Source organism: Carassius auratus, unplaced genomic scaffold (assembly GCF_003368295.1).
Source record: "Carassius auratus strain Wakin unplaced genomic scaffold, ASM336829v1 scaf_tig00034894, whole genome shotgun sequence".
NCBI classification, from domain to species: Eukaryota; Metazoa; Chordata; class Actinopteri; order Cypriniformes; family Cyprinidae; genus Carassius; species Carassius auratus.
The window spans coordinates 110790-128596 of NW_020526182.1; the positions used below are offsets into that span (position 1 = coordinate 110790).

Below are 17807 nucleotides of genomic sequence, written 5' to 3' on the forward strand. Positions count from 1 at the left end.
TGTTTAGCACACATGCGCACAGCAGCATGAGTAAGCTTGCACAAATTAGTTAGAGATTGTGTGAACTTATTTTGTCATTTATAGAACCGCTTTAGCCCCGATTGATTTTGTTAGGTTATTTCAAGCCAGGTTTTGGACTTTTGGACTTCCTTGGGTCGATTCGTCATATTCACACGGCGGCGGTGATGAGAGAACGTGCTTGAGAAAGAGTTTAGAGGAGAACTCAATCCCAATATAAAATATTGGTCACTTTCTAAATAATAAAAACACAGTGCATCCACTAGTAATTATATATTAATAAATATTTTTTTACTGAAGCAAATATATTAGAATTTATGCATCGCGATATAAATGCCAACTTGTAGCTGATGCACACTTTTCGATGTTAACTTTGTTAACATTTAATGCTGATGCACCGATTGAATCAGGGAATCTTCCCATCCCTAATAATATATATATCACAGGTTCCAAAAAAATATTAAGCAACACAACTGTTTCCGGCACTGATAATAAATGTCTAATATATTTATATATATATTTCAAACCTGATGCGCTCGCTAGTGTGTTAATCTGCGCGTCTGCATAGGTGTTTTGTGCCTAAAGTCATCACAGATGGTTCAGACCTCGACAACAGAAGCTAAAGACACTGCTCATGCACTAGCGCTCCAGACAGCTGGACAGACGTTGAGCTGCTAAACTCTGACCGTATGTCTTTTTACCGCTCGATCGACGCTGCCATCTGATGTTTTGAGGATTTGTTCCTTAAAAAACTAGCGTGGAGTTTGCAGTGAAGACAGTATCTGCAGCGGTTCATGTATGTCGACTGTGATGTTGGATGAAGGACGGCTGATATGTGAGCCAGTGTCCTACTTTCAGCGTCTGACAGACTGCTTGGCGTCAGATCCAACGGCGAGGACCCTCACGAGGATTACCGCCTTCATTCAAGGCAGGGGTGGTCCGTTCTCCTGCCTGGTTAAAAATGCACAATATAGTCTGAAAAATTAATTGGAAGGAGAAAATGCATAAAGGAGAAGTTCTGTTTCCTGCTTATTAATTTCCTTGCATTTATCTTGTTTTTCCCATTTCTTTCAGTCCATTTCAAGATTCGGTTCTCAGCTAATTATCAGTACATTCAAAGAGGGATGCTTTTATTTTATTATTTGCTGTTTGCTGTTTTTCACAGATTCGGGTCTAAGCAGTCCTGTCAGTGAAGCTGGTTTTGACTATGAAAGTTAGTGCTCACATCTCGCGCTGAGCTTTGGTGTTTTCTTATCTTTTTTTAATGTGTCTGCCCCACATCCGAAATAATGGGTTGTGTTTTCTGACTACATTTGCATATGACTTTTTTTTTTTTTCTCCCTCACAAACTGCCGGATTTGCACTGATTTTCACTCCCGTATCCCTGGGAAAGTTAAAAGGAGACGTAATTCAAATGAAACCTAAAATTACATCTCATTAGCAACTGCTTTTCCAATACGAGATGCATAATGTTGGATAAAATAAAGTATATTATCTTCATTTTTTTTTGCACAAAAAGGCATCATGTTAGCCAACATATATTTATTTAAACTGACCATATTTAAATGAAACTGTAATAAAAACATTTTATAATTACAATTAATGTATATATTATCACAAGTAAATCAATAATCTATTATCTAAGTCGTATTATTAATATCTTTAATTTCTACAATATTTACCAAAGACATTACAAATTGAAGCAAACGATGCGACTGATTGTCCTAGAAACTTGTTCTTCATTATGCATCTGTGGGAAGTTAAAATGCAAATGCGGTCAACTGTTTCATCTTAATCATGACTGCTTTTAACTTTCATTCATAACACGGCTGTTAATTTTTCCTTTTAAATTAGTTTTTTCTTTCTACTTCTGCTTGTCGATTGCTTTGTTCTCACAGGCTGTTGGCTGAACATTATTAATCCACAATAAAAACCGCTGATCATATGGAGACCGCTCTGCTGTATGATTTTTACACAAGTCTCCACACATTCCTGTCTGTTCAGACCCCCATTCATCTCTCCACCGATGGGGTTGTTCTGCAGGCGGAGATAACGAGCCGAATTAATTAAACCCTCTGCAAACAATAGTCCGACATTTGATACATCCCTCCTGCCCCACAGTGAGCCAGAGGAAAGAGAACACGACTCCCTTTTTTCTTGTTTTTATGGGGAAATATACTGTGCACTTTTCCTTTTATATGTAAATGAACAATTGCATAAAATCGTTTCGCGAACAGCGGCGGCGGATATCAAAAGGATTTGTTATTTGCATCACCTGTCAAGCACAAATAAGAGACTGAAAATATGTAATTAGACAGTTTGCATCTCTCGCGCTCGCTGATCTTGGGCTTGATTGCATGGGATAAAAAGACTCTGCGGTGGAGAGAGAGGCACAGAAATCCTGGCAGAGAGACCAGATAGGAAATGAACAGCAACAGGAATCTGTCCTTGAAAGAGTTTCCTCAACTATATTTAGTGTCTTTCGCATAAATAATTCAAATTGAATGTAGTTAATTATAAGAAACAGATAAGGTCATGCACGCAAAGCCACTTTTGCAAAACCTAATGTCTTCGAAAATCAGTAAATATCGGTGTCCAGTTGACTGAAAGTTTTCATAACCAAAAAAGAACAAATCATCTGCAGAGGTTAAATTATTTTATTTATTTTTTTGCACCCCGATCGGATTAAATGTAATTGTTTCTTACATCTTGTGGGGGAGATCATTCCTCAGAACAAACAAATAACAGCTTATTTATGAAATGGAAAAACGGGGCATGAGTAATTGTTGTTGACACGGAGCAAAGTTTAGGAATATGTTGACACTGGAAAGTGCTAATCTTCCGAGTTTGTTGGGTTTCGATTGGCTTTAGATGGCCTTTCTCATTGCATCATGGAGGATGTTGGCGTTTAGCATGCAGGTCTGATCTCAGGTTGTTTGCCAAAGTTGCCCTTCGCATCTTCTTCGAGAGTGCTTTGGCATATATTACCTTGGATCCCCTTAAGGCGAGGACAGACTAAGAGCTTGGCCAGGCTGATGAGAATAACATAGAAAAGTGTTAGTGTCCAGTTAGTGGATGAGGAAATCTGTTATTAGCATAGCTTTGTTTTGCATGAATGTCTGAAAATTAACAGCTAGAACTTTTTCATGGCATCTTGATTGGCATTTGCTTCGTTTTTTTCTTATAATGTCCAATCAGCAAGTGACTTTCTCAATCAAACACAAGCCATTTGCGACGTACAACATAAAAAAAAACTGGAAGTGAAATTGAGGATGGCTAATGTGATTATGCAGATTATTCATGCCTAATTAAATCACAGTACTCTTCAAGGAAGATGTCAACGTTTATCCAACTTTTGACCTTGTGCTGAAGAAGTCCAATGCCTTCTTTAAAAACATTGGCGACCATATTAGGAAAAGTTATGTCTGTTTTCTTCCATAATCCATTACTAATTCATAACTGGATTAACTTCACAGCGAGAGGCCTTGGAAGTATTCGGTCTGCACAAACAGCAAAACTAGTGCTTGTTTGAGGAAAGGTCTTGTAGGTTGTTGCAGGGATAACATGGGAGACTGCTTCCGTGACACGCTTGCTTAGCTTTGGCTGAACTGAAGCAGAGAACACGACACTTCACTTTGCACCGGTACCATTGGGTCATCCTAACCCAGGCCAGAACTTTAGAATAACCCCCTACTTTACCCTGATTACCCCCATCATCTCCCCTCCACTTCCAGAGCTTTATTTCTCATCATAGCGCAAATGAAGGATTACATAAGGAAATTATTGCAAGCTTCCCCCAAAAGGAAAGCTGTTAGAAATATTAAGGCTAGAGGTTTACTCCAGGGACAGGCAATATTGTATTCTTCTACCTCTGGCTCACTCGTATTTTTCGTGTTTAGTGTGGAAGCATTCCAGTTTTCCCCCCTCAGAGCAGCAAGACAAAGAAAGCTAGAGCACTAAGTCCATATTTTGGTTACGTGCAAGACGACATGCAGATACGTCTATTTATGAGGCCTAGCATAAAATACAACACAGAAGCTTGTGTCCTTTCATACTCAAATCTACAGCAAACAGTCAGCGGATGGCAGAACAGGCTACAGTTAGGGCAGGAGTGTCGGGTTTAGAAGTGTCTAGTGATTCTAGAAGTTTCTAGTGGTCATGAAGACCATGATTAATTGGTTCAGATTAGTTAAATTTGGAATTAAGATAGATAGGTGGCCCTCCAGGAGCAGGGTTAGACACACTTGGTTTAGGATAACATAGGGTTAACCCTACAGGATACCAACAAGGATACCATTCCCCCATTCCAGATGCAATGTACATAGCTTCAGTCTTGTGAGCTTTTGGCCTTTTGTCTCGCCTTGGTAAAAAAGAAGTTTTCAGATTTTGCATTTGATTAAATCTATTACATTTCAGCTCTGCAGACATGAACATATTTCTCAAGGGCAGATCTTTGAGGTTGTTTCAATTTATTGTTCCTATGACTCAGTTTGAAAGGAGATTTGTTTGGTTTCACAAAGGCAATCAAGCGCATTTTTCCCCTTGTCTTAGCCTGCTGAGGACAGACGTATTGTTTAATCTTGCCAACCAAGTATATGAAGTATCCTCCTGCTTGTCATTTTAAGCTACAGCGTAGTGAAAAAGAAGAAATTTCATACTACAAAGCTATTATGAATCATTTGACCCGCTATAATTTTTGTAATTGGTCTGGGGTTTTTGTAGCACCTTAGCAATCGTCCTCAGGTCTTTACCTTCATATTGTCTGTATAAATGCAGCAGTTTTTCTGTATTAGGATAATCCTGATTGGTCCGATTGATGATGCAGAGCTCTGGCCTGGTCACACTGTGTCTTTAACATCACCCACTGTTCCTCACTCCAGTCCCCATCTCATTGTCTAACCTGCTTGTGTGTCTTCCCCTTCCCCAGTCCCGTTTTCTCCAACAACTTTTGGGGTTTGGCTTCTAACGGTCTTTCTTGGCCCCATTGGTCTTTCTGACCTTATCTTTCTTTCTCCTGATTGGTGCACAGGTATGATGAACCACCCTCCTATACCCATCTCTGAGCTAGCCGAGCACACGGAGCTACTGAAGGCCAACGACAACCTGAAGCTCTCCCAGGAGTACGAGGTACTGCATATTATACAATTCGGATTGTTACCCATTTAAAAAAACAGTTAATGGAGTGGGTTTTCTTGCTAAACAAATGACAATGATTTGTATTTAGCGTTTACATGGCAGTTACTCACGTGCCACAGGGTTTTGCAGAAGGTGGATGCCTTGGATTGAACTGCTGGGCTAGTAAATGTAGTGGTTGCTGATTAGCCTTTGCTATTGCTGAATCAGCCTTCATTTGCATAGAGCAAATGTCGTCGTCCATCTTAAATTACAGCTTGCTACGGCAGCACCGCAATCAACACCCCCGGGGCTTAATGCTGTCTTAAATGGCTCCCAGCGTGAGCCAGACCTGATATCTCAGCAGGAACATGGGCACACTTGAGTGGAGCCGACCAAACCCACTATCATTTTTGGGACATTGGTTTAGCATATAGATTAGCTTTAGCTGCATATGCTAACCAAATGACAAACGTCATTCATAAGCAACTAAGCCTGAGTAGTAGATTGTAGAATAGTTTGTTTCTGATCTCGTTGACCTGCAAAAAGGGAGTAAACAATATTATTATCTGGTAAAGTCAGCTTCTACCGGATATTAGTTGATCGTTTCAGAGTTACAAAAAGGAAAAGGAAAGTGTTTGGGAATTGCTGCTCTAGAAGAAAAAAATAGAGTGCATGTATTCATAGTGTGTTAGCATGCTAAAAGTAGGTGCTAAATCACTAGCTGCATTTCAGTTATCCTTCAAATTGTGGAAATTGAAATTGCAAGTTTAAAATACACCTAATGGAAACGCATCAATTTTGCAAAAACTTTTGCCCATATATAAGTGATGGAAGCTGATTTGAATCATAAAAAGATGCTTGGTGCAAAGCATTTGTCAGATATGAGGATGTGGGTTGGTAGTTATGAAAAATATGCTGTGATTTACCAAATTCCAGATTAAGTTATCATATTTCTGTCCACACGTGATCTGTTAGATCACTGCACAGTGTGGCATTTGGCTTGGAGGAGAACCAAACCAATCCAAGCTGTGCATGTTGAAACCCACGGGCGGTTTGCAGGGTAGATGATAAGAGAGACAGGTTCGAGAGCACGGACAACCTGTGGAGGATCCGTGCTCTGTTATTTGTGCCTGTAATCATCACAGGGTAAACAGCTACATCAAATCCCTCATTGTGGGTTATTTAGTCCCAGTTTCAGCATGCAGAGACGGTCGCCTAAATGAAAACATCCCTCAAGCTAGAAGAGCTGGGACTGAGCCATTGCCCGAGAACAGGCTCTGAATCATAATGGAATACTAAATTACCCCGACAGGGAAATAGAATATTTATTCAGAAATTCTCATATTGGGAACGTTGCGGCATTTATCTTGCTGGCGTCAGATAATTCACCCCCTCACAGGAAGGAACAGACTCTTTTATCAGCGTTTCCTTTGCTATTATTCACTGTCCACGACAAAGCTACCTGGCCGAATGCTGGTGAATATTTAAACGATAGCAGACGGCTTTTAATTACACTTTAATGTGCGGCTGTGATTTCAGCAGGAGGACTTTTATCTTGTTGCTAATGTTTATCCAGGCTGCTTTGTGAAGGATCCTCGTTTCTCTATTTTCCCTAAGTTTTAGTCCTCCCAGGCCCTGTGGCCTCACTCAACCCTGCCTTTCTGAGTGTTGAACTCTCTGTTTTTCCACCTTCTTCTGATCTTCTAGCAGATGCAAACTCGATCTCTTCTCTTATTAGTATTCATGCCAGGGATGCTGAGGGATTGGGAAAAGCCCTAAGGGTTGCTTCACTCCGTTTTCTCTTTCCACAGTCCATCGATCCGGGTCAGCAGTTCACCTGGGAGCATTCCAACCTGGAGGTCAACAAACCCAAGAACCGCTACGCCAACGTCATCGCCTACGACCACTCCCGCGTAATCCTGGCACCCATCGAAGGTCGGGCACAACTGCGCACACACTGATTATTTGAAAGAAAAGCACTGCACCTGAAGGTTCCAGAATGACTGAACTTTGTTGTTGACCACAGATGTGTCTGGCTATTTATCTGAGAAATGTATTTCAGAGCAAAGTCCTAAAATCATTCCAAAGAACCTGATAGGTCTAGGATGTGCATTTGGGAGATCCCCATCCATTTTAATGTCTTTATTATGTGTTTTTATAGTGTTTATCCTCAGAAATCAATTGGCTTTTTCCCTTCCCATGCAATTTTATCATCTACACGTACAGGAAACAAGAGTCTGATAATTCACAAGCAGCTGAAATTAAACTCGAATGGTATAGTGCACCGCCATATCCCAGAGTGTCTTTGGTTGAGGTATAGAAGCTGTCAAGCTTTTGGAAGGAACAGTGGAAAATGGCAGAGATTCTGCAGTAATGTTGGTAAAACGCCCATCTTTTTTTAATTTTTTATCTGAAGCCGACTGTCAATCCTCAATGCTCCTTTGTGCTATTTACATTTATGCACCCCCACCCAGGTTCTCTTCCTCGTCATCGCGTCACCTTGATTTTCGCCACAGTTCACCACGACCCAATTTAGTTGAGCAATAACGCGGCGTAACAGAATCATCACAAAGACAGCGCCCATAAATGCATAAATTAATCAAGTTCGAAATTTCCATTTTACAGTGCAGTGATTTCGCCATTAGACACAGCGGTGGAACAATTCATGCAGGCAGCCGTGCTCTGTTCACTTAGCTATGACTAAAGCGAAACAATCCTGCGATCGCATTGTGAGACAGGGAAGAGGCTTTTAATGGCATTCTTTTTCCCCCTGATTGCTAATTTTGCCTTTTTCTCCAACGTAGCGGAGGCTAGAAAATGAGCACGGCCAAGTGTTTCATTTTTCGTTGTTAAAGCACGTAAACAACAATTTAGCACCACGGGCCTGTGTTTGTGATTGAAGCTTTTGTGTTGGATAAACTGTACAATTAAATATGCCTCTCATAGGTTATTTGCCAGAGGTCTGAAGTGAGCGCGGACCCCGAGTGTAATTACAAGTGACTTGTTCCAGAGAATTAATGGTGCTTGCTCCTACTGGGGGATTTGAACAAACCCCTAACCTTAAGTGTTGAACTTTGTGTCATAATTTGTCCCTCGCTGTTTGTGCTACATACACAAATGACACATGAAATCATGCAGGCATTTAGATGTGTGGTGGATGATGAAATTATATTAGATTTACTTTGCATATTACCATATTACCAAAGCTAAATAGCTTTAAGGTCCAGATCCAGAACCAGTACTAACCCTAAAGACCCTAAAATTCCAATTTCGAGGGCCATGGCCATATTTATGTGGTCTTGAGAGGTCTCAAGACCTAGACCGCAAGATTATTATCTAGCAGTGGCACACAAGGGCTTTACTTCTGTTCCCGCTGCCTCACCGATCCTGAGCTTAGGCAGGAGAATGTTTGGCTGCTTAATGGGAGATTTACTGCGGGCCGCCCAGAGCGATGGCAGAAAGAGAGCGAGACGGGGTCCGGCGTGGGTTCTGCTTGCTGATTTACTCCTAGTCCAGCCTAATTCCATCGTATAGCATCTGGTCCTAAATCAGCTGCAGTGGATGCTGTTGGCCGGCCCTCAGAGAGCTAGACAGGGCTGAAAAAGCTGGAAGGAAGTGAGAAAAAGCTGCGAAGGGGCTTGATGGCTTTTCTTTCATGGGGATTATTTTCTGTGATGGATATCTGTCACAAGCTCTGCAATAGCCTCTTACCAGACTGTGACTGTATATCATGTTATTGGAGCTGCAAGTTTTTCACAAGTTAAGAGACTCGCACAACAACATCGTCAGCCATTTTGGAACTGTCTAGAAACGTGTATAAAACCACACTTTTGAAGTCGACAAGTAATGTTAGTCATGTTTTCTTGCACCAAAAACAGCTATAATGTATTTTACAAGAAGTTAGCATGTGCACTGAGGACTGTTTTACACAATACATGTCAATTTATCAATGTAAATGGTCATATGTTGATGATTTACTGATAGTTCTGTATCATAAACGCTGCGTTAGCTTTGTGTTATGTAACAATCGCATCAGTCAAAATCCTGCTTTTTCATGTAACTTCCATTGAAAAGCAAACATGTCTGTCAATCCGGCTCTAACTTTCACAGTTATTAACCTTCTTACTTCGTTTCAAGGTATCACAGGCAGCGACTACATCAATGCTAACTACATTGATGGCTACAGGAAGCAGAACGCATACATAGCCACACAGGGTCCGCTGCCAGAGACCTTCGGAGATTTTTGGAGAATGGTGTGGGAGCAACGAGCCGCCACCGTGGTCATGATGACCAGACTGGAAGAGAAGTCAAGGGTGAGGCTAAACAAAAAAGATGGGGCCTTATATTGGAATAATCTGGAATACAATACATGGGTCTCACAAACAAATCCTATATGAGAGAATATTGAATTAGCATTTTGCTAAGCTAACAACATGATCCTTACAGGCATAAAAAAAAATGTGCAGTACAAAAAGATAATTGGTAAAATGGTCAATTTTTTATTTTGTAACTATTGGTTTTCAGTGCATTCTGGGATTGTCTTCTCCACAGAAAAGCACATTCAGTTTTGCCAAAAGAAGGTATCTTTCATTATGAAACAGCCTTAACATCTGGAGCGTCTTAAAAAACATCTTAAAAAACTGTCTAGCTAGGCAGCTCACTAGGTTGTGGAAGGGAGCTAATAGTCCCTAAGAAGATAATAGGCCGTCTCTTTTAGTCTTGTTAAAAAGACTGAGCTTCATACTGAACAAATTGACATTATTCCAGTTGAAATGCCATTGCCGGTTGAGTGGGTGAGCAGAAAGGATGGAGAAAAATGGAGAGAAATAAGGAAAGGGCTCTCCGATAACAACCAGGAATCATCTCTCGGCTCTATCGGGGGGCAGTTCGGCCCATTTACCACCAAAAATGGAGTGCGAGACAGAAAGCGGAAGTCAAGAATCCCTCATCTTGAAGACTCCCTCATCCGTGACGTCTGGAAGTTCATCGAAGACGATTTCCGTCACACCCTAGACTGTCAGGCTCAGCAAACTCCGTCAATATCTCAGGACACCCCCTCTCACTCTCTCTCACCATCTTAGCAGGCGCCACATGGCATATTAGAGCTCTGTCAGATGTGATCAGAGTGAGCAGTTCAATCTGCAGCATAAGTGCAAAAAAAGCATTAAACCTGCACATTTTTGAAGCAGGGAGCTGTCACATCACATCAGGGCACGGGGGGGTGGCCCGACAGCTCGCCATGCTCCATATTGAGTGCATCTTCACAGCAGGCCAGGGCAGGTCTGTCAATGTGCCAGGTGTCGGACGAGGGAAGAAAAACATTATGCCTGGGTAACTGATGTGACGTGGGTAGACGGGAAGGGTTTGAGATCCCAGGTGTGAACCCCCAGTATGGAGTCGTTATTTATGAATCAGTTCGGAGACTGTTAGGAGTCTTACTTCTCATGTCAAAAATCCAAATAAAGTTAATGTCTTTGTAAAGGGCTCCCAGACAATTATTTGATTCAATCTTGGTGGGATTTAGTTCAATAGCACCGTAATTCTTCAGCACACTGAAATTCAGAAGGTATTTGCATAGAGATATCCGAGTCAACGACCTCCAGAAAAGACCGCTAAACCCATAGGAGCATTGCCTTAGCAATGCCAAAGGTTGTGGGATTGATTCCCAGGGAACACATGTTAGGTAAAAACTATTAGCCTGAATGCACTTTGGATAAAAGCATCTGCTAAATGCATAAATTCAATTCAATACATGAAAGATATAAGGTTTGTTAACGTTCACTCACCCTCTGCAGATAAAGTGTGACCAGTACTGGCCGAGTAGAGGCACGGAGACCTACGGTATGATCCAAGTGACGCTCCTGGACACCATCGAACTCGCCACTTTCTGTGTGCGCACCTTCTCTCTACACAAGGTAAGACTTTTAGGTAACCTCAGTTTGAACAGTTTCAGCTACAGCAGGGGTGACTAATCCTGCTCCCGAAGGCCCAACACCCTACAGAGTTTAGCTTCAACCTTAATTGGGGATAGTTCACCCAAAAATTTTAATTGCTCCATAATTTACAAGAATTTGTACAAAAAAAAAAAAAAAAATGGTTTTCGATATAAGCTAAAAGGAGTCTGGTTATCCTTTGTTGTTATCAAAACTTTGTTCTTCTCAAGCATATTCTTACCAGAGCTTGCACTATATCTACATGCAACTTCATCGTCTGAAACGCCACTTTCTCATGAGCGTGCATATGTAAGTTAGCGAAAACTGGAGATTACCGTTTAAAGTTTTGAATATTGAGATTTTTCTCACACAAATGCATCAATTCACTTCAGAAGGTCTTTATTAACCCCCTGAGTCATAAAGAGCATATTTTTTATGATAGATGGATGCACTTTTTGGGGGGCTTCAAAATATTGGCCCATTATTGAATTTGGATAGGCCAAATTCATATACACCTAGGATTGTTTGAGAGTGAGTAAATTATAGGTTATTTTTTTTTTTTATTTGGGGTGAATTGTTCGCAACTTCCAGGCAAATTCTACAAGACCTTGGCTTTTCAGGAGCAGGATTGGACACCCCAGTCTACAATGGGTGTTTCTGATCAAATGTACTCCCTTTCCTAGGAACACTTTGCTTTAGATGTTCTCGAGTTTAACGTTGTGCATGGGCCTCTTATTTCCCTGTGGACCCTAGAGCAGACACATTACACAATTTCGCTTTCAGACTCTGACAAACATACACAAAACAGGATGATTGCAAACGGGAAAATTTTTCTGAAACCCTCCTAGTGTTCTCATCTCAACTGCGTACATCAACACACACGCATGTTTTTTATAATCTCCTCATTCCACATCCATCATCTTTTAATGCTACGCCTGCCAAAGAGAGGCACTTAGCTAAGTGGCCAAAGCAAAACGACTCCATGCAAAATTGGCATCCCAGACGGCGCAGCGGTCAAGTAAACATGAAGTGGTTGGGAGCGAGGGAGAGAAGTAGAGAAGGGTCAGCCAGTTGCACAGTGAGACCGTAACATGAATTAAAATGGATTGAGCTTTTACTGTAGTGAAGGGCGCCCGTAAGACCCAAACAGAAGCATTGATTAAAGAGAGACTGTCGTACAGAGCAAGAAAAGCATGCTTATGGTTACGGGATGAAGCTTTTGTTTAAATCCCCTGAAAAGAGAAATGAGATCTCTTCAACATCTCAATTGATTCTCCTAGACAGCACAGAGAGTTATTGGATCTTTGTCCCAGTAATCCACTAGTTTCAGAAGAGATCACCTGAGCAATTAAATTGTCTTGCGCTTCGATGGTCTTCGCATGGCTCTTTTCTCTCTTTTACTGGAGGGACATCTTCGAATACAGATGAGGTGTGTTTTGTTGCACCAGAGTTGTTGTATTGCATTGCTAGGGTTGAATAGTCAGAGTTTGCTTACAACCCTTACACACACACTTGCTGGAACAGCGAGGTGTATTTATGTGTGCGCATATCATGCAGTCTCACACACACAGTCAACCCAGAGTCATGAATTCTTAAAGACAATCCTGCACAAGCCCATTCACTGCGGAGAAACAGCCTGCAGAAGACAGACAGAGGAAGAAAAAAAAAGTATCTGGCAAAACTGGGCCAGTTTGCTCTCAATTACATCGTTTATTTATTCATTTATTCAAAAGGAGCCTCTGTTGGAACAGCAGCGACATTGAAATGCAAAACTTCCCTTTAAAGACGTCCAAGATGAGAAATAAATGCTAGCAGCGAGAACTAGCAGGACGCTGATGTCTCTCCCTCTTCTTAACCAAATCTCCTCTGTGGCAGACATGTTCCTGGCTGCCTTGTTTTGTTGAAATACACTGTAAAAGACATTTTGGTGACACAAGGCGATTCCCGAACATAGCATATTTATGACACTGACATGTAAGAACCTTGAACTACTAGAGAACTCCATGATCTCATGCTTACATGATTAAATCATGCATTTCTGGAACAAGGGCTAGATTTATCACCAGTAAGATTTATGCCTGTGCATGCATGCAACTTGGCGTCACAGCACTTGCTCTTGTTTCAGAATGGTTCCAGTGAAAAGCGAGAGGTTCGCCAGTTCCAGTTCACCGCCTGGCCGGACCACGGCGTTCCCGAGTACCCCACTCCATTCCTGGCCTTCCTCAGGAGGGTGAAGACCTGCAATCCACCGGACGCTGGCCCTATCATCGCCCACTGCAGGTCTGAACCCAGCTCCTACTTGTCAAGACTCAATGCCTTCTAATTTAAGAAAACTGCTAATACATGCATTATAATAAATGTCATATTTACCTGTGCCCTTCAGCAAGTATGAAATTGAATACATTATCAAACACTAAATTCTAAATTAAATGTATTATATTTATTAATTTCTTCTTTTTTTCTTTTGTACTTGAAGAGACATCACAGCCGCCGTTATTAGGTTATTTGGGTGCTGTTACTTTAAGAGCTGCCACTGCTGAAAGTGATGTGGATCTGACATGCATGCTCCTAGTTTCATTTGCACTTTAATATAAGATAATATTTACATTTACATTACATTTATTCATTTAGTAGACGCTTTTATCCAAAGCGACTTACAGATGAAGACAGTGGAAGCAATCAATTTGCAATTTGCTGCAGTATTTGTGTGTGCAATTGAAGAGCACGCGCTATATGCAGAGTCTAACAGTTGACAGGATGGGATAATTTCTCTTTACTGATTTTTTTTCTCATCTGACTGTTGTTTTATTAAAGCTCCTCATCACCTGTACAGTTTCTGCTCTCATTTGACTCATGCCTGGTGCTGACGTGAAGCTGGAGCTTTGCGTCTGAAGAGTCTCCCATTTGTGGTCAAAAGGCATTCTGTGTCTAAATAAATGCAGTTCTTGTCAAGAAAAAAAAATAGATAGAAGCAGCAGTTGTGAGTGAGTTGGCCAGCCCTAGCTCCACCCCTGTATTAACTGGATTAAAAAATGTTAATGCCGTTAAACTGGAAAAATTAGCCATCCTAGCTCCACCCCTGTATTAACTGCATTAAAAAAATGTAACACCATTAAACTGGAAAAATTTGGCACCTGAGAAACCAAGAAATCAAACTCTCCTGCAATTTTCATCTCTGACTCTGTGTTTTCAGTGCTGGTGTGGGCCGCACAGGCTGCTTCATTGTGATTGACGCCATGCTAGAGCGCATCAAGCATGAGAAGACGGTGGACATCTACGGTCACGTGACCCTCATGCGCTCCCAGAGGAACTACATGGTGCAGACAGAAGACCAGTACAGCTTCATCCATGATGCCCTCCTGGAGGCCGTCGCCTGCGGGAATACAGAGGTGGCGGCAAGAAGCCTCTTCTCCTACATCCAGAAGCTGGCGCAGGTGGAGACCGGAGAGCACGTTAGTGGCATGGAGCTGGAGTTTAAGGTAACCGCAAGACACATGAAAATATGAGTATGTTTATTGTGTGCAACTAGTCATCTTTAATTACATCTCGTCAGATAATCTTGAAAATGTTGTTGTGGAGGGCACAAGAGCATCGAACGTGCCAGATAGAGCCTCTAGTAACAATCAACACCTCTTGGCAGCATGTTTTGTTACTGTAGACACAGATGTGAAAGTGTAGTTGTGACAGAGACGACGGAAAGTTGAAGAGAGCCAGAGAGGGATTGTGGGAAGGGTAATTAACACCCGATGAAGGCGGATGTTGAGGAGAAGTGATGTGCTCACTAATGAGCAGAGAGGGACTGTGGGTTGTATTTGGCGACTGAAACACTCCTGCAGGTTTCTGGCCTCCAAGACCTTGAAAAGCTTTCCTTCTTTCCAGTTTTTTTTGCTCTTTAGCCAGGAACAAAGTAATCCTCACCAAGTCAGGGAGAAGCGTTGGAAGCATTAGCGACGTGGCAAACCAATTAATTTAACGATGGGACCTGGCAGCATTTCTATTTTTAAAAATCGTATTAAAGTTCTTTCAGTGAGTAGCATTGTCAAAGGTGCTATTTTAGAAATCGAGTTGTGCCAGAGATTGTCTGACTATAGGGAGATGATAGGGTCTGTATTACTTAATATTGGAGAAAGTGTAACTTGGATCATGTGTGCCTTTAATAACCAGTCACATTACAGCCTTAATGTCAATGAATATCAGCAACACTCAATCATCGTTTACAGATACTGTAGGAATTATAATGCCATAAGCTGAAGCCCATCTGTCGCAAAAAGTCAGTGACTTCTCTTATAAAACAGCATTATTTTTTTTCTTGGTAAACTCTAAAAAAGTTAAATCCAAAAGTATTGTTTAGTTTAAAACATGTTAAAGATTAGGAGATAGGCTGTCGATTCATTTAATGATAAGCCATTTCCTTTTAAAAGCTGTTTATTCGGCAGAGTGAAGCCTCCTTTCTGTTACCATTAGCCATTTCACTTTTTTGGCTAAAGGTTGCAGGCTTACCTTTACCGTGGCTTTGGTTGTGCATCTGGTGTTGCTAAAGCAAGGCTAGCAATGTCCAATTCATGAGATCATCAAACTAGACGATGTCTAAATTGGTTTGCAAACTGGTCAGAAATGGTTCCTTGTGAAAAAATATGAAGTAGCATCAATATAGCAAGATAAGTTTAGCAAAGCATCAATTCTAGGCAGAAAATTAAATAGCAACGTGCTACGATTTCGAACTAAGCAGCTAGAGGTATGATAAGATGGCAAACAAATCAATTAGTGATTTAAATTAGCAGTATGCAATAAAAGTCTTCTAACTAGTTAGCTAAAGAGCTAACTGGAAAAAAAAACAGAAAAGGCTGTTTTGACCATTTAGAGCTTTTGTTAACTAACACATAATTTATGACTTTTATTTGTCACATTTACATGGTTAGCATGAGGGATAGAAACATTCCCAACACAATAAGAGTGTAAGTGCTAATAAGGTACCTACAGTGCTAACCATGTCACAAAACCCGCTAAACCAGCCAAAGTGTGTATGTGCGTATGCTTATGATTTCAACAGCTCGGTTCATTTCTGGCACTTCCCACCGGAATGCCTCATGCCCTTCCAGGACCCTCTTTGAAAGCTACTCAAAGGAAAGACAAACAGCCAGTGGCTGCTTCTGAAAGAAAGAGAAAAAAAGACTAGGCCTGGAGCGGGAACTGAATGGATTTATAACCGGGCGAAGGCATTACCTGGCGAAACAGAAGAGAGAATGTGCGGCACAGTTTCTAGATGTGCCAGGCTCGTCCAGTTAAAAGGAGAAAATGCTTCCAGACAACTGACCTAGAAAAATTACGCATTCTGTGGCTCAGATGATGTTAATTGATGGTTACAAGCTCTAATTTGGATCATGACACGAGAGTACAAGGTGTATGTGCGCGTACAAAACGGTGGTGTCCAGTCAGAATATGAATAAAAAGAGCCTTCCTAAAAGTGACAGTGACCCATTATACCAAAGTTCTTTCCAATTGTTTCAGAGAAGGGTTTCATGCCACCCGATGGATGAAAAATGGGGGTTTTGGTAATTATAACAGCAACAAGCATTGACAGGTTTCCTGCGAGCACACATAAACTGGGTCACCCAGTCTCGCCCATTTATAAACAGTCTGAAACTGAGAAATAATAGAGGCATTACACCAAAAATACGGTTAAACGATTGTCTGAGATTCCCATGCAGCAAGTAATGTCCTTCAAGGCTAAATATCCAAAGTAAACCCATTTAAAAGATAGATTTTTTTCCATATAGTGGTTTTGCGAGGTTAATTTGTCGACTTTGTACTTTGGTTCAAAAAGGTAAGGTAGGGAAAAAAACTCACTAGGTGCGTTTCCATTACAGATTTTTACAAAACTTTTGCAATATTTTATAAATGCTGATTAAAAAAAAAAAACTTCAGAACTTATGGCATTTCCATTTGGTCTTTACTTCCGCCTACATCACACGTGCATGTTTGAATAATGCATGAGGTCGAGCTAGTGCAAGACGAGCATTTGTGTTTAAAAAGTATATGACTGGGTTCATGTAGAGCCGTTTGAAGCTGCAATGAAACTGCAGTTTGGACCTTCAACCCGTTGGCCAACATTGAAGTCCACTATTTGGAGAAAAATCCTGGAATGTTTTTCTCAAAAATGTGTTTTAAACTAATGAGAGAAAGACATGAATATATTGGATGAGATAGGGGTGAATAGATTATGAGGAAATGTTTATGCTTGAAGTGAACTAATCCTTTCAGCTGTAAATGTTTGGAGTTTTAGAGATTGGCTTGGATTTATCAATCGTCTTTCTCTTTCTCTTCCCACAGCGTTTGGCGAACTCCAAAGCCCATACGTCCAGATTCATAAGTGCCAATCTGCCATGCAACAAATTTAAAAACCGGCTAGTCAACATCATGCCCTATGAGACCACTCGAGTGTGCCTGCAGCCCATCAGAGGACTGGAGGGGTCCGACTATATCAACTCAAGCTTCATTGATGGATACAGGTACTACAACAGCGACAAAGTGACCCAAAGTTGTTAATTTTGTCCATTTAAGCACCTTGATTCACAGAGACTCACTTTCTCTTTGCTGTAGACAACAGAGGGCTTATATAGCCACTCAGGGCCCATTAGCGGAGACCACTGAAGACTTCTGGAGGATGTTGTGGGAGAACAACTCCACCATTGTTGTGATGCTGACCAAACTGAGGGAGATGGGACGAGTGAGTGTCCCTCC

General features: G+C 41.2%; 1 protein-coding gene across 2 annotated transcripts in view; it reads left to right on the top strand.

Annotated features, from left to right (window-relative positions):
* LOC113081672 (receptor-type tyrosine-protein phosphatase S-like) overlaps positions 1 to 17807 on the top strand; it is a 134834-nt gene that overhangs the window by 107645 nt on the left and 9382 nt on the right. The window contains exons 25-33 of one of the 2 annotated variants that reach the window (XM_026253695.1): positions 1184 to 1231; positions 5048 to 5145; positions 6945 to 7068; positions 9271 to 9446; positions 10929 to 11048; positions 13192 to 13346; positions 14260 to 14545; positions 17397 to 17575; positions 17667 to 17793. In XM_026253695.1, coding sequence (XP_026109480.1) covers positions 1184 to 1231; positions 5048 to 5145; positions 6945 to 7068; positions 9271 to 9446; positions 10929 to 11048; positions 13192 to 13346; positions 14260 to 14545; positions 17397 to 17575; positions 17667 to 17793 — 1313 coding nt within the window. The remainder of the gene's footprint in view (positions 1 to 1183; positions 1232 to 5047; positions 5146 to 6944; positions 7069 to 9270; positions 9447 to 10928; positions 11049 to 13191; positions 13347 to 14259; positions 14546 to 17396; positions 17576 to 17666; positions 17794 to 17807) is intronic. The other variant, XM_026253696.1, reaches the window with a different exon arrangement.